The 23,794-nt window shown below is 35.6% G+C and overlaps 1 protein-coding gene across 1 annotated transcript in view; it reads left to right on the top strand.

Moving 5' to 3' along the window:
- ARHGAP42 (Rho GTPase activating protein 42) overlaps window positions 1-23,794 on the top strand; it is a 281,271-nt gene that overhangs the window by 212,133 nt on the left and 45,344 nt on the right. Inside the window, exons 6-11 of the mRNA XM_068554521.1 lie at window positions 141-251; window positions 9,658-9,762; window positions 11,768-11,897; window positions 18,197-18,297; window positions 20,019-20,128; window positions 22,423-22,501. Coding sequence (XP_068410622.1) covers window positions 141-251; window positions 9,658-9,762; window positions 11,768-11,897; window positions 18,197-18,297; window positions 20,019-20,128; window positions 22,423-22,501 — 636 coding nt within the window. The remainder of the gene's footprint in view (window positions 1-140; window positions 252-9,657; window positions 9,763-11,767; window positions 11,898-18,196; window positions 18,298-20,018; window positions 20,129-22,422; window positions 22,502-23,794) is intronic.

Raw genomic sequence — 23,794 nt, 5'->3', positions numbered from 1 at the left:
AATTGCTATATTCAAACTTTTTGAAGGACTTAATTTTTTTAAAAAGATTTTAGAGTAAAACAGGATTTGAGTTCCTCTCTAACAGAGAACCTTCAGTAATCGCTCCCTGCGTCATGATTTGCCTTTTTTGTGCTTTTTAGGCAGATACACAGATTGACCGAGAGCATCAAAACTTCTATGAGGCATCACTAGAATATGTCTTTAAAATTCAAGAGGTTCAAGAAAAAAAGAAGTTTGAATTTGTCGAACCGGTAAGATTTATTTTCCCTATAAAATAGTAGGTACAGTACATCTCTGAAACAAAATTTGCATTTTTTTTCTGTTGAAAATTATGTTTTTTAAAAATAAAAGGAGAGAGAGGAGTGGGGGAGGGTGAGTAGGTGGAGCACAGAGCACTTTAGGGCAATGAAACTAATCTATAGGACACTGTAATGGTGGATACATGTTATTCATTATACATTTGTCAAAACTCATAACACGTACAATACCAAGAGTGAACTGTAATGTAAACTATGAACTTTAATAATAATATGTCAATATTGGGTTATCACTTGTAACCAATGTACCACACTGACGCAAGATGTTAATAATGGGAACTCTGTGTGGGTAGGGGCCAAGGGGGTGTATGTGAACTCTATAATTTCTTTTTTTTTTGAATTTTTAAATTTTATTTTATTTATTTATTTTTTATACAGCAGGCTCTTATTATCTATTTTATACATATTATGAATTCTATAATTTCTGCTCAATTTTTCTATAAACCTAAAACTACCCTAAGAATAGCCTATTGATTTAAAAAACCTAAAATTAAAAATTAAGGCGTGTATATTACATATACCTAAGGGAATATACCTCACCAACTAAAGTGACCCATTTACCAAACCTTTAGTTGAAGGGAGAAGAGGTAAGGCTGTATTTCTTCCTTCGTTCCACCCTGCTTCCTTGCAAGGCTGGGACCTGCCTGACTTTCCAGTGAAGTCATTTATTTTCCTAAGTCAGTGTAAAAAGTAATGGATTCCCTAACGTAAACTGCATTATAGGAAAAGAACAGGTGGCTGGTCTTTATAAGCTTACTTCATTTTCTTAGCATTTTTTTCCCAAGTAATACCCTAATATGTTACAATATTGCCTGAGTAGGCATCTTCATGAGGTATCATCTATGATGAATAAGGGTGAGTTCTACAGCCAAGATAGTGCTCAGTTCCCATGTGATGATGGAGTAGCAATCATAAAATATGTAAGAAATCAAATATATAATTTAAGCCATACTTTTCTTCCTATGTCAGTTTATAAAAAATCTATTTATAATGGGAAATAAAATACCCTATTCCTATTTTAGTGGAGGTGACATGGAGAAGGGAAGATCCATTTCAAAATATATTTGAAAATTTTATTTCCTGATGAAACCCCATCAGTGATTCCCTAAAGATGATGGGAAACTGAGACAGAGCAGAGTCTGGGAAGAGTCATCAGCCCCTGCCTGGCTCCCAGCACCTCTGCTTCACTCCTCTCCCTTCAGCTGGAGCCACCTGACAGTCTGCTGGACACTTGGCAAGTTTCTAAGGCGAGCCCTTCAGCTAGAAGGATTTAAGGAACCAGAGGCGACACCACAGGCTCAGGAATTTAACTTTAACCCTCTATTTGGGATGACAGCCTTGACTCCAAGTTCCGTTTGCCAAAGAGCTAAGTCCTTAAACCCCTTAGGGTGAATTGATAACCTCTTATTTAGCAGATGCTTTGAGGATCTGATTAAACTTTTTTGGGGGGGCTCTCCGAAACTCATCTGGGGTTCATGGACAACTAGTCAGCCTAATAAGCCCTAGTCAATGAAGATGACTAATGCTTAAAATTCCTACTCCCCTTCTCATGGAGTAATAAGTCCTGCCTCTGAAGTCTATCATGGTTTTTGAAGCCTCTCTCCTTGCTGGCAAACTTCCTCTTTATGGCCTGCCTCTTGGAATTTCTGAATTTTAGCTCTTTGTTAGAATGCCCCCATTAATTCTGATGGTTTTCCTTCATACTCCTTCATTACCTGTTCCCATTCCCTTCAGATACTGTGCTCATCTTCTCTGCGGTTCTTCCTCACACCTGGAATGATCCTTTTACACCTGTAGTACCTCTGTCTCTCTGGAGAGGTATGCAGGTAGCCTATTTCCCCATCTGAGCCTCTCTTATAGCCCATCCTGTCTGGGAACAGTGAACTAGACCATTCTGTAAGATGACATCAGGTATATAAAGAAAACGTTGTAAAATTGTTTGCTCATAGGTCACAGAAGGAATGATAAGAATTTATGAATTCTTGTGATAATATAGGAAGAGAAATGGAAATTGTCCTTCAATTGAAATGTGTTTTCTTCTCTCCCTCTACTGTATCCCGAACTGGGATGGTCTGATAAGTCTTCTGTAATGCATGCCTTCCTGGTGACACCACAATCAAGGTCGATGTTAAAATTGTCCTTCTTCCAAAATATTTTCCTGGCTGCTGGATTTTTCCTATTAGAATGTCTGGCCAAACCAAATAGTACTGTCAGTTTAGTCTCCTTCTCATTTCCAGCCGCAAAGTCTCATCCACGGGGTTTTACTTAATTTCCACCCCAATGTTGAGAAGAATAGAAATGGGAGCAATAGAACATGGGCATGTTGCTCTTTAGGTTATGCATTTACAAATCAATTTGCAGGAAAAAAGCTTTTAAAATTTCAAAAACAAAGCCCGGAGGAGCTATAAACCTAAAAGAACATGAGGATACTTTAATATCTTTGCAGTTTTTTTCCTGCAGAAATCCAATTCCTGTTGCATAAAGTTTTATATTGCAGAAATGAAGCAGTCTATGCTAGTTTAGCTGAGATTTATTTAACAAATAAGCATTAGAGTAAAGCAAAATACTTTAGGGATGCAACTAATCTCATACAGATTGTATGATATCAAGTAGAAAATATAAATAGTCCTGGTGATTCCCATTAAATAATATCCTTACTTTATGATGATCATTTGAGATAATTTTACATTGTTTCAATTAATGTCAAGATCCTACGACAGTTGATCTTTGAACAACATGAGTTTGAACTTTGTGGATCCCACTTATATTTGGATGTTTTTCAGTAAATACCGCAGTACTACACAATCTGCTGGTTGGTTGAGTCTGAAGATGCAGAACGTACCAAGGCAGGACTGTAAAGTTATATACAGAGTTGCAAAGGTTGTGTGTGTGTGTGTGTGTGTGTGTGTGTGTGTGTGTGTGTGTGTAGGTGTCCTTAATTCCCAAATTGTTTAAGGGTCAATTTGTACTTACAATAAAACTTCTACAGAATATTCAGATGATATTAGGAATAGATGTTCCTACAGTGTCATCATTCTAAGGAGAATCTAGGTCTAATACAAGGAAAAAAGAGGGGGCATTTATATATTTTTTATAAATTATTATTTTTGAAGTATACAGAAAGCCAGCTTTTTAAACTCAGTTCTCCATTAGCTATATGATTTTAATGGCCTTTTTTCCCCTCTGTTTATCTATCATATTTTATATAGAAAGTGATGGTAGCTAACTCATTATTTTAGACCCGTACTACCCAGTATGGTAGCAACTACTTGTGTATGTCTATCAAGCCCTTGAAATGAGACTAGTGTAGATTAAGATGTGCTCCAAGTGTGAAATAGATACTAGATTGAAAAGGCTTTAGTACAAAAAATTTTTTTAAAAGCATGTGAAATATCATTAAAACCTCTTCTATATTGATTACATGTTGAAATGATAATCTTTTGACTACATTGTGTCAAAATATTAAATTTCACTTGGTTTACATTTCTTGTGACTACCAGAAAGTTAAAAATTTCACATTGGTTTGCATTTGTGGTTCACATTATATTTCTGTCCAGCAGTCCTAGCTGTAACCTTTCAGATTTGCCGAAAAGATATTTGAGTTCAGATCTGTAATGGGGGAAAAGAGATCAGCAAGAGAGAAACATCATCTCCTGACTCTTGATCGTAAGATCCTCCTACTTCTCAGAGTTGCCCGGAGCTTCTGAGAATTTTGAGGGATTAGGAGAAAAAGCTTGAGAAGTAGCTGAACATGAACAACCTACATAAGAGAGTTTAACCCCAGTGTCTCAGAAGTCTGTTATGGGACATGAAAGTTTGTGATTCAGAAAACCAAAAGAATCTTTTTATGACAACTCCTTTATGGTTCAATTCATCTGCAGTTGGTGTATGTTTTGATTATAGCCTTTGAGAGTACTTAGTTGGGACTAATGTTTTGTGAGCAACTACTATGTGTCCCATGTTTTCTGTGTTCTCCCACATGAACCCCACCACGGCTTTATTATTGGTAGCTGTTATCCTTCCAGATGAGGAAGTTAAGTCACAGAAAGATTATTAGTTGCCTGAGGTCACAAACCTAAAGAGGGGGAGAACCAGGAATCGAGAACCCAAGTCTGAAGTTACTGTTTTGTACCACCTACTGCCTTAATGGCTACTTGATTACAAAAATTAGTTCTTCTTAATACTTGCTCTGACCAAATACAATGGATGACCCTAGAAAATTGGATTGTAAAGCTATTTTGATTCCTTAAAATAAGAAAAAGAAAGTAAGAGATTGACCTTTACTTTGGTAAAGGTATTTGAGTCAGGGCACATACCTGTCCATTCATTCACCTGTTCTTCCATCCTTCTTTCATCATCCTGTTTTAAGTTGTCTCCCCAGGCCACAGGTGACTGGCCACTTTCCATGTAGAGACAGAAAAGTATAATGGCTGAGTGACGATAAGATGGAATTTGGCTTCGGTCTTAATAACTGTGTGAATTTGGCACACTTTTCAAATTCTGTGTGCCTCAGGTTTTTATCTGTCAATCAGGGATAAAATTTGTATGTAGTTCCCAGGATTGTGATGAGTCTCAACCGACACAGGTAATGCACAGAGTAATTGCCTGGTTCATTATTAACATCAGCAAGGTATCAGCTAGTGTGAGCTCTCACATGGACTGTTATTACTAGATATGAAAACAATATTGATGAATCATTTATTAGTGTGGCTTCAAAGCCAGATAAAGCTTTTTCAAAAACACATTTTTAATTTTAACGTGCTTCAAAGGATACATCTAAATTCCGTAAGAACATTTTCATTTTAGAGTGTTCTTTAGACTTCATTTTAGTCTTTTTGAATTATGTTTAAAATTCATATGATAAATGAAAATAAACTATTAAATATAAACTAAAGCACACTGCTTTTGATCCTCTTCCCTTATTCTGCTGAATTTAATTTTAAATCATTTTTTGAAGAAAATTTCAGGTAATTTAGTTAACATGCTTTAGTTTTTTAACTTATTATATCATGAAGTATACTATAAAATGCTTTGTGGGTTCTCTAAAAAAGTTTGAATAATTTTGAGACTGAACACCAGCTACTTGCTAAGTTAAAAAAGACTATCAGATAGTATATAGACTTTCAGGTCTTGAAAGTCAAACCTTTTGTGTTCTTTTTCAATATGATTGGTTAGCCTTAATGTAGAAATTTTAATTTAGGGTAAATTAAAGTGAGAATATAAGATAACGTCATTTAAAAAAAAAACAAAACACTGTAGGACTAAAGGTTACGTTTCTATCCTGCTGAAAACCTAAGTGCAATCATTCTATAAAAATGAAACAATAAAGCTCTCCTCAGCTCGTATATTTTTAAATAAAAACTGTGTTGGTTTTTGGATTTAGTTCTAGATACTGTCATTGAACATCTGAAATTTATAATAGCAGTTAGATAGTGAATAGAATTTTGGAAAAGTAAGAAAAATGCATTCTATGTGTTTGGCTAACTCATCCCCTTGTACTTCATATATGGGAAAAGAATCTAAAAAAGAGTGGATATATGTATATGTATAACTGATTCACTTTGCTATATACCTGAAACTAACACAACATTGTAAATCAACTATACTCCAATAAAAATTTTTAAAAATAAATTAAAATATTAAAAATTAAAAAAACAAAAAGCTAACCAACCAAAATAAAAAAAAAAAAAATCCATCATGTAAAGCCCTGGTCTAAACGGAGCTTCTGCTGGGCTTAATCACATCAATGGCCACATTACCTTCTTCATTCCCATTTAGTTGAAAGATAAGCTGACTGTTCTTCCTTGTTTTGTTCCTTTACCACAGAATTTTACCTCTCCCTACTGCTACTTCATCTGAATTCCATCCCCTTGAGATCTTAGAAATTCTTACCTTCAGAAACTCCAGTGAGACTCTACTGCTGAGGCAGTATATAGCCATGACTTCAAAAAATTTTGGCTCTTTAAATTAATTGAATCTATGTACGTATCTATTCATTCATTCATTTGTTCTCCCATCCTTCTTTCATCACCCTCTTTTAAAAGTTGTCTCCCTAAGCCACAGTTGACTGACCACTTTCCATCCTTGACTCTCTTTTTTTTCTTCAGTTTTCTCATTTATTGGGTTAGATTTTGATACTTTTTCATTTCCATTCAATAAACTCCTCTGAGCGTCCATGCATTAGACTTAAAGCACTCTGTAGTCATTCTGAAGCTGTCCTCTAACATGTTTCTGTTCCTCCAAGTAAAGAATAGCAGAGACTACAGCAGTAACTTGCAGGCCAGACACCTGTACAGGATGAAAATTGATGCCTTGCCTTTGCGCTGCTTTTCCAATCTTCTTAGAGATTTCAGTGGCCAAATGTAAACATCTGTATAAGATTTTGATTTCTTTTAGTGCATTGTGGTGCTCTGTGTATAAGTGTTTGTTTTTATTGTTTTAAAAAAACAGCCTTATTGGGTTGTATAATAATACACATACCATTCGGTTCACCCAGTTTTAGTTCGTTTTTGTCTGTGGTGTGACATAGGTGTCCAACTCCATTCTTTTGCATGTGGCTATCCAGTGATCCAAGAATTCTTTGTTGAAAAGACTATTCTTTATCCACTGTATGGTCTTGGCACCCTTGTGGAAAATAAGTTGACCATAGATGTATGGGTTTACTTCTAGACTTTCAGCTCTCCTCCACTGATTTATACGTCTGTCCTTGTTCCAATATCACACTGTGTTGATTACCCCAGTGCTGCTCAGTTTGGACAGCAGTCATCTTGAATTACTGGAATTACTTTAAATTGCTTCAGAGGTCTGCCCCTCACTCCCATGCTAAACCCCGACACCTTTTTTCACTTTGCTATTCACAGTATCACTGGTAACTGTGGGCCCTTAAGGCTTGAAACCCGGTGATTAATGGGCTGGGAAATTATGAATAGCTGTTCCCTTACTGACTTGTAATGGGTTTTGCTAAATGATTATCTATAAAGGCAGTATCAGTTTTTACATTTGGTCAGGTTTTTGGAGTGGAGAAGTCATTTGATTCTAAAGCCCTTGGGAATAATGAAATGCTATATGAGTTTGTCCTGATGATAAAAGTGCCTTTCTTAATATTAAAACCTAATCTATCTAGTAGTTTGTAGTGATTGTTACTTTTATTTAAAAGCCAGGTTTACTTTAAGGTAAGCTGAGACAGTAGTCTTTCTCCCACCACTCCACCAACTCAGGCACATTGAACAGAGAAAATGACACGAGGGAGATGCAATTCTTAAAGATTGTCAGGCTGTCCTATTAAGTTTCCTTAATTTAACATCATGGAATTTATTGAGGATGAAATAAATGAGTATATATTCAAACCTAAGAAATGTTTAACTTTGCTACCATCTAGAGGCAGTTACTTCATACATGCTGTCTTTATTAAACTTTCCCAAATGCTACTTCCAAAGTAGATGTGGGACAAAAGTAAAAGATAGGTGGCTCTTTGTATATAATTTTTCTGTACCTCCCAAAGAACTGTGCTGTTCCTAGTGGGTGCTCAGCATGCATTGTGAGATTAAAACATATTTGTTTGCTACTAAGTGAATCTGAATTTTACCAGAAGTTGCCAATAGGAGATGAATCTCAGGGGATTGGGTGTTTCATAGGAATATTTATTGCAGGTATTCTTAAAGTATCTTCTTCATAAGTTAGATTCTTTGGACTTAGCATGATATTAGAATAGTATCTTTCTTTTATGGCATCCAGTTCTTAATAAGACAGTTTAATTGTGGGCTAATTATAGACATTAAAAAATTAAACAATACTCCTTCCAACAACTTCATAAACTATTATTCAGATACTTAGAAGGCCTAAATACTTCAAAAATATTTTCTTATTTTGTCTCTGAAAATCTCTAAATTACATATCCAAGCCTCAGTTAATTAAAGGTAATTTTAATCCTATTTTAAGATACAGTTCTTTTTAATTGGGCCACAGTATGTGCAAACTATATATCTTAAATTATTGGATAATTTAACAAATATAGCATCCTTTTAGTAAAGGATAAGCTGTTGAATTTTAGTTTTGATAATAATTATTGTTGTAACATTGACAGTGTAAAATAGTTCTAAAATTTGCAAACAATAGATTTGGACACATTATCAGGAACTGTTGAACAAGTGAAGGAAATTCTTTAAAATATAACAACTTAAAACCAATTTGAAAGTATATGCTTTCCAAAACGAACATAATTTTGTAAGAAGTTGACTTGTTATAGGAAGAAGAGCATTAGGTCATTGTAGAATCAGTATTTAACTGTTGGAAATCATAACACACATACCAGTTGATGCTTAGCTGAATCTTCCTTCTTCCCCAGACAGAGGAAATGACAGGATGTTATTCACATATGAAAATGGTTTCAAATTGTGTTTCTTCCTTAATTTAAAATAATAGTTTACAGACATATTATGCTATTTGAATCAGAAAAACATTAGCCACTTCTCAAAAATATTTTCTAACTTTATTGTAGGAAGAAGTTGTGGATGAGATTGAATTGGTGGACATGTCTGTGGAATAAAATCCCAGTGAATTAAATGAAAAAATTTAAGTAAATTATTTTTCAGTTATAACATTTCATACAAACAACTGTGTCCTGTAACTCTATGGAGAGCTGCTCTTGCTTTACAAATAAGAACATCATAAATAAGCGCATATGAATTTGGGATTAGAAGGCTAGGATCGTAGAAATTGTGCTTTTCTAAAGGAGATTTTACTCTAACTCTTACATGAAAGATCTGTATCTAGCTCCATGTTTTTGCTCAACTCTTCCCTCTGTTTTGAGTTCTTCCTGCTGCTTGCTTAAGTGTTGTCTGTTTAATACCCAAACCAGTACTGCCACCTTGTGATATTTTTCTTAATTTCATCTGACCATCCTTATTCCTTTCCTTGGGTACTTTTATCTCTAATTTACTGGTTTAGTCTTCCTCACATCTGCACATGTTTGAATTTGGTTAGACTCTCTTCCTATTTTGGTTAGAATCTCTTCTATGTTCCTTTGGTCTTTATCCCCATTAATGTTCTCTCCTGGATATTTCGTCAGTGCATTGGAAGATTAGAGTACTTAACTTGACTTGACACCTGTCCATGACAAGACTTAAATATTAAATCACGTCTACCGAAAAGGAAGTAAAAATTAACTTCCATGTCTTCTGTTTCACATCCATAATTCTAGTGCCTACTTAGCTAAGGAGATTCAATATTTGTTAGCTTGAGAGATTAGAATGAAATATAATTTCTGTAATTTATTATATTTGATCATCATTTTTAAAAAGCACGTTTTCATGGTTTCTTTTTTATCTCTTTATTTTTGCAGCTTTTGTCATTCCTTCAGGGTTTATTTACTTTTTACCACGAGGGATATGAACTCGCCCAGGAATTTGCACCATATAAACAACAGCTGCAGTTCAACTTGCAGAATGTAAGACTATACCTGTTCTCACTGCCTCTCCTTAGTGAATAAGATGATCCCAGGGCAACTGAGTTATGACCAAATTGAACCTTGGAATCTTTCAAAAACTTACCTAAGTACAAAAAAAGCTCACTCATTTAGAAAAACCACTTAATAAATTTATTAATTTTTTTTTATAATTGCTGGTTGAAAGTATGCCAGGAAAGAGTTAATCTTATTAACTCTTTAGAGTTAGAAAAATATAAACGGGCAAATTTCATAAAAATAAAAATATCTGAGGTGCAGAAACCTTGGAAGCTTTTGCCTTTATCTAGCGTTTTCATTATTTTACTGGGTAACCTTAGGCAAGTTGTATTTCCTGAGAGGGCAGCATGTCTATATTTGTGAAATGAACAGGTGGACTTTCACACTGTCCCTTCCTCCCTGAAGTTGTACTATTATATAGCTGATATTTAGTGTTTCGTAAAAATAAATTTAAATGTGGTTTTGAAGCATTCATAATAGCTGCTTTAAAGCTACAGGGAGAATTATTTACAAACATCCTATCTATTTCTGTCAGGGTTTATTTTGTAAAGTTCTCCAATCAATCCTTTTAATATCTGACTGCATAGTTAGACAAATTCTGATTTACGTATGCTGAACACCAGTTACACTTAAAAAAAAAGTTAGCCAATCCATTTCTGCATGATCAAATATGACAAATAACAAAATCTTAATTGTTGAGGATGTTGTATAAATGAAAAGTTATTTCTGAAACCCTGTCTAGTACTCTATAGCGAAAATAATTTGTGAAGGTTTCACTTAATTTTCTATAAAAAGCATGCCTTTCACTCTTTACCTGATTCTTGCCATTATAAAGATGTTCAGCAAATAGAAATATGGAGTTGGAGTGTCCCATGAGAAATATGTGATTGGATTTATTCCACCTGTGTTTCGAGTTTAGCTTTTTATTTAACCTAGATTTTCTAGCAGAATCGATTTCACATTCAATTCATTCCATTGTTTTTCAATATGGAATGCATTTGGGCTTTTTCAGTAAATATTAAAAGGGAAAGTTATAAAATCCAAAGTATTTTTATTATTTATCTCCATATTAAATGCAATTACAGTAAGATTCCTGGGATTTAAGAACAGGAGACAGGTAAAGTATTAGAAAAAATTCTGATCCTTATGTTTAAAAGGGAAAAGTGGCAAAAGTGGCAATTAAGAAAACTTTCTTAACTTACTTTGAGATTCAGGTCTTTTAGTAGGGGCCATAACAAAATCTTAGAGTTGGATGGTGATGACTTTTATGTTTCCAAATGAATATTGTTGAGATAATGTGGCCTGAATACAAAATTGATTTTCATAGAGAAAAGCCTTATGCTTTCTATGTCTTCCCTTAAGTAAACTTGCTATAATGTGAATAAGCTATTTCTTACAATAGAAGAAGTTAGAACTTGGAAACCTATTCATTTTTATGAGTTAATTTACGCACTGACTTCTTGATAACTATATTAGGATTTCTGAAAAACAAGCTAAGTGATAAGTCTTCAAAAAAGTGTTTGGAATAAAAGTGATGAACTTTTTTCTTGGTAAGTGCCACATGTATCAAAAGTATGTGGATTTATTTTAACCCCCAAAAGAAATTAAGTCCCTGTGTATCTTACCTTTTACCTTAGGTATTATGGCATATAAAACTCTATTTAATTAGTATTGCGTATTTGTAAAACTATAAGTTGTCCCCCTAGGTAATGTTAAGCGGGAAATTGGATGAAACATACACACACACACACACACACACACACACACACAGATTCAAAGAGAGACATGCAGAAGGTCATTCAGCAAAGTTTCACTAAAGTAATTCAAAATTAGAGCATAGGATTCAACGGAGAGGGTTGTGGATATGGTGAACAGTCCTGAAAGAATCAAGGTTATCCTTTGCACCATTTGCAGTTTTGAAACTTTAGGCTGAGGTTCCTCAAAACTGGTAGAAAACAATGAATGAAATTGTTGTTTCTGTTTACTTAAGACAAGGAATAATTTTGAAAGTACGCGACAAGAGGTAGAGCGGTTGATGCAAAGGATGAAATCTGCCAGTCAAGATTACAGACCACCCAGCCAGTGGACGATGGAAGGCTACCTTTATGTCCAGGAGAAACGTGAGTTGCAAAGACATAAGTTAATGTCTCTTATGATTAACATTCTGATTCTGTGAGATGTGAGTTGGTTAGTTTCTTTTCCTTCAAGTAGGAAGACTGAAATTCCTGACAGCTTTATACTACTTAGTCTGCTCTGCCAACCACTGCCACCGAAGTGTGGAAGTTCTTCCCCTTTGCACCATCAGATTCTCTAAGTCGATATGTTATTGAACTTGGAACTTACACTTTTCATGATGATACAGTAACACAAGTTCAGGTTTAGAATTTAATTGTGATATCTAATCTCAATTTAAAGTTTCATGGAGAATTAAAAATCAAAGCCTTTATCAGATGAATCATCTTGGTGACTTTGGTAATAGTTTTCCCCTTCAGCAGCATTATTTCATTTAATTCTGTGCTCTGACAGTTTTCAGGAGTAAAACTGGCAATTATGTAATGTCAAACTGGCACTCTTTACTTCCTGATGTTAGGAAATAAGCATCAGACCCAATAGAACACTACTATAATTGCTTCACACTAAGAAAGTTTTTCTCACAAAAATTAATAAAAAGCCATTCAAACTTGTATAACTAGGGTCCTTTCTTGTCGTAAAGTGGAACAAGTCTGACTAAGTTAACTCTCTATTTCAAACCAGAATGCCCTAAAGCACTCTCTTACTGTTTGTGCTAAAGGAACAGTTGTTTTTATTTCCAGTGCATCATGGACCAGTGTCATCGTAAAACAAAAAATCACGTGCTTGGATTTTGCAGTAATCTCAAATTGCTCTGGAAGTTTTGAAATGCTTATTCTCACTTTCTGTACTTTTCCTCACATACTGGGACTCACAGACCACATGCAGTAGCACTGCTCCAAGTCTCCATATCCGTAGACAATAGATCAATGTAGTTGTTTTGGTTAGAAGACATTATAGTTAAAGGGTTTGAGATGCGGAAGCTGTAGATGTTGGGTTGACTGTGAAAGTTTTTTGGACAGGATGCAAAATGATCACTAAAATGCCAACATATTTTATATTTTACATGCCTAGGTGATGCTCATTTGATCCTTAGCAATATGCAAACAAATAACAGTTTGATCCAGTTATCTTGGCAAACATTTATTACTACATAGGTGGTAGAGGGCTGCTGGCTCAGGAGGTCTGGTTCCAGGACTTTCTCTCTCGTAACTACCTTTGACCAGTCTGCTGCTTTCAGATGTTAAAATGGTAAATCTGATTACCTGCCTATCTATTCTCTAATTAGAATATCCTAAATAGGCTTTACCAAAATTTCATGAAAAAGACCGATTCTTTGGTCATATATACAGTATATGGATTTGACTCAGGACTCTAAGGAAATGTTTGAATACTGAATAATTATTCCATATTTGAGAGCCTCACTGTGAGGGTACCTGGAGGGGAGCTCACATTTTGCTGAGTGGAAGAATTTGTGGATAGTGAGGCCTGTTCAAACCTGCATCTGGTAGAGGAAGTGCCATCCTCTTGCCTGAAGATTTTTTATTCATTTTAACTCAGTAATATTTTATTTCTTGAGGTTCCCCCCCCCATTGTTAACACAGTTGCGAAAAGCTTTGTGAATATACAATATCTTGTTCTAAACAAAAAAGCTTTGGATTACCTAGCAAAATTCTTGTGTATATAACCTTCAAATATGCCCTGTTCAATTACTACTTGGTAGTTTATCCATTGGATGGTGCCGTGGTTTGCTTACCCATTCCCCAGCTGTTGGACATTTGGATCAAACTAAAAGCATAGTTCCTACCATATGACCCAGCAATCCCACTACTGGGCATGTACCCTGAGAAAACCATAATTCAAAAAGAGTCATGTGCAAAAATGTTCATTGCAGCTCTATTTACAATAGCCAGGACATGGAAGCAACCTAAGTGTCCATCAACAGATGAATGGATAAAGAAGATGTGGCACATATATACAATGGAATATTACTCAGCCATAAAAAGAAATGAAAATTGAGTTATTTGTAGTGAGGTGGATGGACCTAGAGTCTGTCATACAAAGTGAAGTAAGTGAGAAAGAGAAAAACAAATACCGTATGCTAACACATATATATGGAATCTAAAAAAAAAAAAAAAAAAAAAAAGTGGTCATGGAGAACCTAGGGGCAAGACGGGAATAAAGTCACAGACCTACTAGAGAATGGACTTGAGGACACGGGGAAAGGGAAGGGTAAGCTGGGACAAAGTGAGAGAGTGGCATGGACATATATACACTACCAAGCATAAAATAGATAGCTAGTGGGCAGCAGCCGCATAGCATGGGGAGATCAGCTCAGTGCTTTGTGACCACCTAGAGGGGTGGGATAGGGAGGGTGGGAGGGAGGGAGACGCAAGAGGGAAGAGATATGGGGACATATGTATATGTATAACTGATTCACTTTGTTATAAAGCAGAAACTAACATACCATTGTAAAGCAATTCTACTCCAATAAAGATGTTTAAAAAAATAAAAATAATAAAAATAAAAGCATAGTTCCTTTAATAATTTCAGGGCTGGATGGGTGGACAAAATGCAGTGTTTTATGCAGCTGTCTGATGTTGGTATCTTTTGTTCTAAGATACCTGACTTCTCCTCTGGGTCAGGCTGAACTGATCATAAAGCCCTTTGTGGCACTGACCTTTTTTTCTGAGAGTTCCTTGCCCTCTAAATGATAACATCTACTCTTAGACTACAAAACTCAGGTAAATCTTCAACTCTAGTGTCTCTCCGTAGCCTGGGACCAAGTCTGTCCATTTGTCTTGTCGATTCACTTTGAACCCACACCTTCTCTCCATCTCCGCAGTCTTGCAGTGACCTCCTAACTGTTCTCTTCTCACCCCCAGGCTTGTCCATCTCAGTCCATTCTCAGAGAGCTTCCAGCAGCTCCCTGCAATGCTTGCTTAGTTGTGCCTCTCCTGTGATGGCCCTGGCCGTGCATGGCGTTCGAGGCTCTCACAGTTGGGCTCCTCTGTTTTTAGCATCCTCTCTTATGATGTTGTCTTCCTGCTCCCACGACAGCTTCCACCTCCATTTTTCTCTGTATCTGCCGGTGTTATTTTTATAGCTTTAACGAGGCACACTTGGCATGCAGCAAACTGCACATATTTAAAAAGTACAGTTTGATCAGTTTTGCCATATGTGTGCACCTGTGAAGCCATCACCACAATCAACATATTCATCACCTTCAAAAGTGTTCTTATGCCCCAATATAATCCCTCCCTCCTTTAATTCCCACTTACCATCCACCCCTCTTCCCCTTGCCTAGGGATTTAAAAAGGAAAAATGAATGGATTTATATGCTGTTGGAATTATTTTTCTATAAGGGACAAGTATTCAAAGCCCCTTTCTACTTGGAATCTTTGAAAGCGTTTATATTAAGAAAATCTGACCAGTTCACTAAGACATATTGATTGTACTCTTGCTATCACTGAATAAGTCCTGTGGGGAACAGAAAATGAGATGAAGAATGTGCCTTCAAGGTGTTTATTCTATAGTGGAAGGCACCAGATAAACTCACACAACTAGCAACCAGTGATCAATAGTAAATATCAGAGCTGTAAATTGAGTGATAAATGGACATGGATGTAATGGGGTGGTAGCAGATTATTGCTGTTTAGACATAGCATTCCACTTTATCTGGATATGTGGTTTGTATGTTACCCACCTCTAGGCAAACATTAAATTGCATTCTAGTAGACTCCAGTTTAACCAGGAAGAGCATGGGGTCCAGAGTCAGACAGAACTATGTTGGAATTTTATGCTACCTGTTAACTGGGTGATTCTAGGTAGGCAACTTTCTGAGCTCAGTCTCCTCATTTATAAAAGAGGGATATTTATATCTATCTCATAATAATATTGCAAGAATTAGAGACAGTGTATGTAAAATGTCTCTGTTATCAGTAGTGGTGCATAATAATACCATTGTGCTTCTAGGAGCCCTTACTATTCTGTGTAATTTATATTTATCTCATTTAATTCTTAAGACAACTCCTGAAAAATATCATTCCTCTGAAAAGAGCAACTCCAATCTCATGTCCTATTGATGAAGAAAGTAGCACCATCTGCAGCTCTTAAGCTTTATTTTCTTTTATGTAAAATGTTCTTTATAATGTCTGACTTTAAAAGTTCCTAGATAAAATGTTGGCACTTAGTAGGTATTCAGTGAATGTTAATTCCCTCCCATTCCACAGACATCATCTCAGCAACCTCAGATGATCACTGGGTAAGATAATTAAACTTGTTTTGTTTTGCAACTTTAGAGCTATAATAAATTCTATTTACCCAGACTTTTTTTAGGGACTTAGAATTGCTTGCCTAAGAACGTCTGCCCTGGCCTGGTGCCAGGCAACTTTAAAGAAAGCAGCATGTGTGTGCCGCACACTTGAAGATTAAATGCACGAGGTTCTGAACTTAAGATGGAGGCAGGAAAAAACACCTTGGGTCTAAAATGTCATCAGAGTGTTGCAGCAGCTTTATTTAAAAATTACAGTTAATATTGCTTCATAAATCACTTCCTAAGTAGTAAAGTCACTATAAGGATTTCTATCCAGCCACTTTCCACTAATCAGCTCTAAGCCTGTAAGTGTTTTACACCACGTGTAACAGAGTTATCAACAAGTATTGTTAAGTATTATAGTGTGAAATGGTCCCAAAACAGAATTGAAGTTAATTGCAGTAATCCTTATACAGTAATTACCAAGTATATAGCTGCACCCCATAATTTTAAAATCTGGAGTGGTTTAAGTATTAAAGCTAAACATGACACCAAGGGCACTATTATTAAAGAAAAAAAATTCAAATGGCTCTTGAAACACTTTTCTCAAGCAGTGCATTTTTACAATTCAGTTTCTTGCTTTTGGATATATGGTTGTAAAACCAAGCCAGCAATAACATTGTACATAATTGTTGCTAGAGAGATCCAGGTGTTAAGCCAGATGGGACCCTACATGGAGAAGCTATAGGAAACAAACTCCATTTTCAACCCACTCAGCCCTCTACGGCATTTGGGTGCAGGATAATTGGCTTCCCTGGGGAAAAGCTGAAGGTCTTCTACCTGGGTCATGAAAAAATTGAACTTATGGTGCATTCCTGAGCCCTGGTGAAGCAGCATTAAACAGTTTTTAAGACTACTGGATGATTAAGTGACACACTGTGGGAAAGGGTTGCACACCACAGCAGGATTGTGTTTATGGGGAAAAAGAAAGTGAGCGGTTTACATATACAGCTTTTAATATAAATGGTAGAAATTATTTTCATTTTAAAGAGTAATTTGAGTTCACTTTTTTCAGATTAGTGTTAAGAGGAAATAACTCTATGGTCAGTAAGGTCTTAGAGAAAGATGAGTGATTCATTCCTGCATTCATTTATCAAATCTTTATTGAGGAACAGCTGTATGTCTGGCCCTGTTCTAAGGATTAAGAATATACTAGTCAGCAGAACATCACTGGTTCCTGTTCGCATAGAGCCTTAGTGATGGAGACAGACAATAAATTGGGTGAATTAGTAAAATGTTAGTCCTATCAGTGGTAAAGTGAAGAAATAAAGTTAAAACAAGAAAGAGAGATAAGAAATATCAAGGTGAGGGTGCTGTGATGTTAGCTATCTCTACAGAAAAGGCCATTTTATAAAGGTGACATTTAGGAAAAGACCTGAAAGAAGTGACATGGTCATGCAGCTATCTGAAGGAAAAGTGGTCCAGTGAAGTGCAAATGCCCTGGGGTAGAAATGCATTCACTGAGTTCTGAGATCAGCAAGGGGGCCAGTGTAGCTGGAGCAGAGTATATGAGGCAAAAGGCAGTGAGATCAGTACTGAGGAGCCAGGTCATGTGGGGCCTTTGGTTTTTATCTGGGGTAATGTGGGAAACAACTGGAGGGTTTTGAACAAAGGGGTGAAATGACCTGGCTAAATTTTTAGCAGGGTATTTCTGGCAGTTTCAAAAATAGAGGACAAAGATGGAAGTAAGGAGACCTGTTATAGTACCTCAGACTGTCATTTCTCATTCTTCCTACCTCTACGGGATGCAAGTATACCACTTTTACAGATGAGGTAACTGAAGTTCAGATCTAAAGTAACTCCTGAGTTTACAGAGTGAGTGTCGGAACTGTAAATAAAGCCAAGTTGTTTGGCTGCAAGACCCTCTACCCTACACCACTCTTGCTCCAGACTAGCCTTTCTCACTCACAGTAAACATTCCCAACTTGCATGGTCTATGGAAATACTCAGCTGTGTTTCATAGCATCAAAAACTGTACAAACTTAGATACAGATCATTTATTAACAATCTGTAATGTTTGTTTCCTTATACTAGGACCACTTGGTTTTACATGGACTAAACATTATTGTACATATGATAAGGGAAGTAAAACATTTACAATGAGTGTTTCAGAAATGAAATCCAGTGGGAAAATGGTGAGTTGTTTTTATTTTTAATTGAACTTGTTATTTACGTAATGGAAGCAAAACAAACAAAAATCATGTGTGCTTATTTTTCTAATAAACGTGCTCACAATTTTTAAAAATTGAAAAGTCAAAAATTTTTCTCTCACTTTAGTGACCTTGAAGACTTAAAAAGAGTGGCCAGGATTTTTCTTTTATTTTGGCCATGGAATGTTTATAAGCAGTTATATTAAATGTAGGGACACCTTGGTAGGTGTCATCTCCTATCCCTGGCAGTAGAGTTGTTTGCGTTGTTGGTTGGCCAGCAGCCCATAGAGACTGTCAGTGGCTGGTCCAGGCTCAAGGCATCTGCATCTTTCTTCCAGGTGGTCTCTTGTGGGAGCCCGGGTTTGCCCCTGCATGCCACTTCCTTTTCTGCACTGTGTACTACTTACTGAAATGCTGGCCAACAAAGTTTCTCAGAAGAAATCAATCAATGCTTATTTACCCCTAAAGTAAATCAGTCACTGAATGTCTCGCATGGGTAGTGAACAGTACAGAACAAAGTGTACCTTATATGCGGAAGTGCTACAGAATACAACGCCTTTATTGCGTAGTGTACACTCTTTTTGTGAGTTAAGATATGAATATGGCAAACAATTGGACCTGTGAATTAAATAATTGAACCATCATCTAAGAATCCTAGAGCTGGGAGTTATCCTAAAGATTATTTAGGCTAGCCTCATTTTACCTGATTAAAAAATAAAGACAATAGAAAGTAAGTGACTTACTCAGCTAATTTGTGGTGTAGATCATGGCAGAGGTAAATGTTGATCTAACTTAGACACATACTCAAATACATCAGCTGAAACTTATTGTGCTTGGGCATTCATTAGAGTCTAATAATTCAAAGTAAGAGACATAAAATAAAGGAGAACATACCAGAGAAAAAGAAACCTTAGATTGCTACCATCACAAGAAGTTATTAAATGCTATAATCATGCCTAGTTTCTACTCTAAAAGTTTCATAAGAAAAGATATTGCCCAAAAGTCAGTTTATGTGACAGTCAGTGAGCTAATAATAAATAGTCCAAGCCAGAGTTCTATTAATAAGAGAGATTTGCAACCAGAAACAATAGAATTAACCAGGCATTAGGTAAATATTCCCCTTAAAATTGACTGGCATTTCAGGTATAGAAGAGAATTATGAATTGAGCCTATGTTGGATCCTGTCAAAAGAGGTTTAGTTTAGTTTTAGCAGCAGACTACTAGTTGGTTACCAGCAGGGGAATTACGTGGTATGCATGATAGTAATAACATTATAGCAAGTATCTACTAGAACTTTATTATTTTGGTAGCTCTCTTGAGGTTTTGAGCCAGCTATCATTTAATACTCTACGGCTCCAATACAAACACACACACACACACACACACACACACACACACATATTATAGTATAATTTAACATTATAAGTAAATATGTTGAAGGGTACTAGACAGGTATGTCACAGAATTCTTTGAATAAAACATGTATATATGATTAATTTATTAATAAATGGTTTGGTGTGTTACAGTTGGGCAGTTAACATTAGGCAGAAGTCTTTGTATTTATAGAAACAGGGTGTGATTATGATCTTTATACATAAACTGCACTCTAAGTTGTCATTTTAATATGGAAACTTTAGATGGTGTATTTAATATATTTCAGTTCACCTTGTCATCATGTCAGTAATGTGCTCCACTTCTTGTTTCAGAATGGCCTTGTTACTAGCTCACCAGAAATGTTTAAATTAAAATCTTGTATCCGACGAAAGACAGATTCAATTGATAAACGATTCTGCTTTGACATAGAAGTAGTCGAAAGGTTTGAACTTTTCACTTTACATTTTTTAATAATCTAAATTATTTCTTTCTATGTATAGATGTAAATATGAAACAGCATAAAGTGCTTGTTTTTCAGTCTCTTTTTTAAAGACAATATATATGTTTATTTCATTCTTTCACTTGTTTATTCAACAAATAAGTATTGCATGATGCTTTCAAAAAAATAAATCAGACACAGAGTGCTACCAAAGGGTAACATCACTCAGAGAAGAATCTGGAAAATCAATAAAGATGACTGCCTTAGGGGAAAGTGCATATTGTGGACTGAGGTCCCCATCAAAATGAAGGAACCTGATGGCATTGTTCATGGCTCCTGGGTCAGCCTTTTTGTATGCTTTTGAAATCTAGTGTCCTTGTTCCCAAGGAGTAATAAGACGCAACTGCAAATTCCATAAGCTTCCTTTAGCCAGTGAAAATCAGTGCCTACCATGTACACAACACTGTTCTGGGCATTCTTAGCCACAGAATATTGGGAGAGACATAAAGGTTGTGCATTCAAGCTTATCACCTAGTGGAATTATTTAGCTCTGTTCCTTTATTGTTTCAATACAAGTAGAATAGAAACAAAATAAGGAGGGGTATGTTTCTTGATCTCTGTTGCATTCCATAATCTATTTTTCTTCCCCTGCGTTACCACCATGCTTTTCTGAATACTCTAGCTTTGTGTGTGTGTGTGTGTGTGTGTGTGTGTGTGTGTGTGTGTGTATACACTGTATATACACTCTGACATACTATATACACTGTTACATACTATAGCTTATGTACGATAGCTTGTTAACTATTTAGTAGGGCATAGCCTTGTTCTTATGCTTCTTTAAAATAGTGTTAGCTATTTTGGCCCTGTGTTCTTATGCTTTATAGATCTGCTTATTAAGTTTCCCTTTCTCTCCAAAACATCCTTTGGGACTTTTGACTGGAGTTGAATGGTGAGTTGAACTCTCCCAAGGATTTTACATATCTTTTACATATATATTTTTTTCAGATTTGTTTTTGGGTATATTCTTTTTATTTAAATTCTTTAGTAGAAACTCTTTTTTTGTTTTATGGTTAAGATTGCCATAGAGAAAGGCTATGAATTTTTTTATATATTAGTCTATATCCAGCACAGTTGTTGAACTCTTGGTTTTAATAGTTTTGTGGTAGGAACTTCTGGTTTTTCTATGTAGATAAATACCAGCATGTTAGTGATTTCTCTTCTCTTTTTTTCGACACTTTCTAGATATATACTTGGAGCACACTGTTAAACTCTGTGCTTTAGTTGTTTCATCTGTAAAACAAGGATAATCAGTACCCACATCAAAGGGTTGTTGTGAGGAATAAATGAGATAATAAAGGAGACATACTTATAACACAGTGCCTGGCACATAATAAACAGCCAACAAGTATTGATTGTTGTTATTATTTGTGTTTTACACTGGCTTAGATTCTCCAAGATAAAATTACCTTGATCTTTATAATACATTTTCTCTTTTCCTATCAGTCTAATGAGCTGTTTTCCTGTTTATGTAGAGGTATATGCCTTTATCAGTTTTAACTCACTCCAGGCTTTTAACCACACAATATTTAAATGAAATTTCCTTCTTCATGTACCTTTTCACAGAACCCTCTAGTTTTCTGTTTATCTTATGGACAGCCTGCACAATTAATTAGATTAATTTCACTTTTTTCTGAATTTTCTATTTTTCTCTCTCTTATATTGGTTTCCTTCCTCCCTTTGCTTGCTCTTTTCTTGAAGCACATCCTCAAGTAGCTATCTCAGAATGGGGGCATGGGAGAGAGTTGTTTTTATACGTATTAATTGTAATATTGTGATCATTGTATATGTAAACACTTTGGTTTTAGTGTCTTCTTAATAATTGACTAGTTATGGTATAAGGCTTTCCATATTGCTATATACTCATTGTAGTTATTTTTAGTGACTAGTTGTACCACGTTGGGTCATAATCTTAATCATTCTCATACTGTGGAATGTTTCGGTGCTTTTGAACTTCTGTGAATGTAGCTTTTCATCCTTTTTGGTCATTTCAGGGGAAATAGTTTGAGCCTAAGCTCCTTCAGATAGTCTTATACCTAAAACACTTATTGATTTGATTTTTAAAATTCCTTCTTTTTTCTTCTCTTTCCTATCTTCTTTTCTCTCTTTTCATTTCTTTTTTCTCTTTCCTGCTTTTTCTTCAAATTTTACTTTTAAAGTTAGCTAAGAATTTTTTTAAAATAATAAATGTGTAAAGGCATAAAAGTAGTGAATTGAATATATAAAATATTTTTTAATAGGCATGGAATCATCACATTGCAAGCCTTTTCAGAAGCTAATCGGAAACTCTGGCTTGAAGCCATGGATGGGAAGGAACCGGTAGGAATATGACATATTCTATAATTTAGATTTTATTGTTCTAATAATTGCAAAGTACATCTGAAAAAAATTTTATATGTCTATAGTGTATTTGAAAATATTAAAATAGCAAATCAGAGGAGTAGAGACTCTTACTGTTTTCCTAGTGTTGTGTCACTGGCACATGACACCAACTTCTGAATTCGTTTCCCCAGGGGACTTCCAGGACTAATTTAAAACCCTAAAATTACTTTTAAAAAATTACTTATAATCATTAATTTGGCTACATTGATTAGATTATTTTATTTAGTTACTAATTCTTGAGTGCCCACTCTGCAAGGCTTGTGCTAGGCTTTATGATCAGCATGATGAACAAGTTTCAGGGAAAGAACTAATCCTGGTCCTAGACCATGGTTTAAAAGTCTCCTTTGCTAAAACTGTTTGTGGCTTGACATTTTCCCTCTATCCAGATCCCCATTTTTATAATAGTTATTTTGATGTTGACATAATTTACTTAAAATTATCAGGGAGGCTTATATAAAAAAGGGAATAAATCATTGATGACTTTTGTGGAGAACACTGCAATAAATGATTAGAGGGATGAGCACACAGAGCAAATAGGATACCCCAGCCTGTCCCTTGAAAACTATCTTTTAAATGGCAGAGAACCTGTGACCATTTTGCTGAAAAGTACCTATGCAACAACAGAGCTACACAAAGTGTGGTCCCCAGACTGAGTCCATCCTGCAAACCGTTACCAGGCTACAATAAGATGAGTGCAGAGATTATGATTAAGCATCTGGAAAATTTTATAGCAATGAGAAGTCATTTTACATCTGTTGAATTTAATAATAAAAAATTTGGACTCTGCATCTATTCTTTATTATGTGTATTACCTTTAAATTTTATTGTAATTTATAAAAATGTCAGTCAGCGACAGATTAAAAATTAAAAACAAAGGAACTTGGTTCTTTACCACTAACAGTTGAGGGGCAAGCCCTGACCTAGAAGAAATTTAGAAGACAGTGTGATAGCTCAACAAGTACAAGTTAGGATTGTACACACTGAGAAAAAAACACTAAGCAGATAATTTAAGGAAGGAACAATCAGGTGAAATCCATCATGAGATACTTCCTGAAGAAGGGAAATTATGCATCATGTTGGAGAATAGAATGAGATGCTTAGATCAGAGGGAAAGAGGTAAAACTTCGCCCAGGGCAGGACAGCCGGGGATGGAAAGGAGTGGGAGGCGAGATTGGAAGTCGGGCTGGGGAGATGGCATTGTGGACACAGTATTTGTAAGACCTTGAAATC

This window comes from Eschrichtius robustus, chromosome 11 (assembly GCF_028021215.1).
Source record: "Eschrichtius robustus isolate mEscRob2 chromosome 11, mEscRob2.pri, whole genome shotgun sequence".
Lineage (NCBI taxonomy): Eukaryota > Metazoa > Chordata > Mammalia > Artiodactyla > Eschrichtiidae > Eschrichtius > Eschrichtius robustus.
Note: the sequence above shows the minus strand (reverse complement) of the source record. Positions and strands in the feature narration are given on the sequence as shown.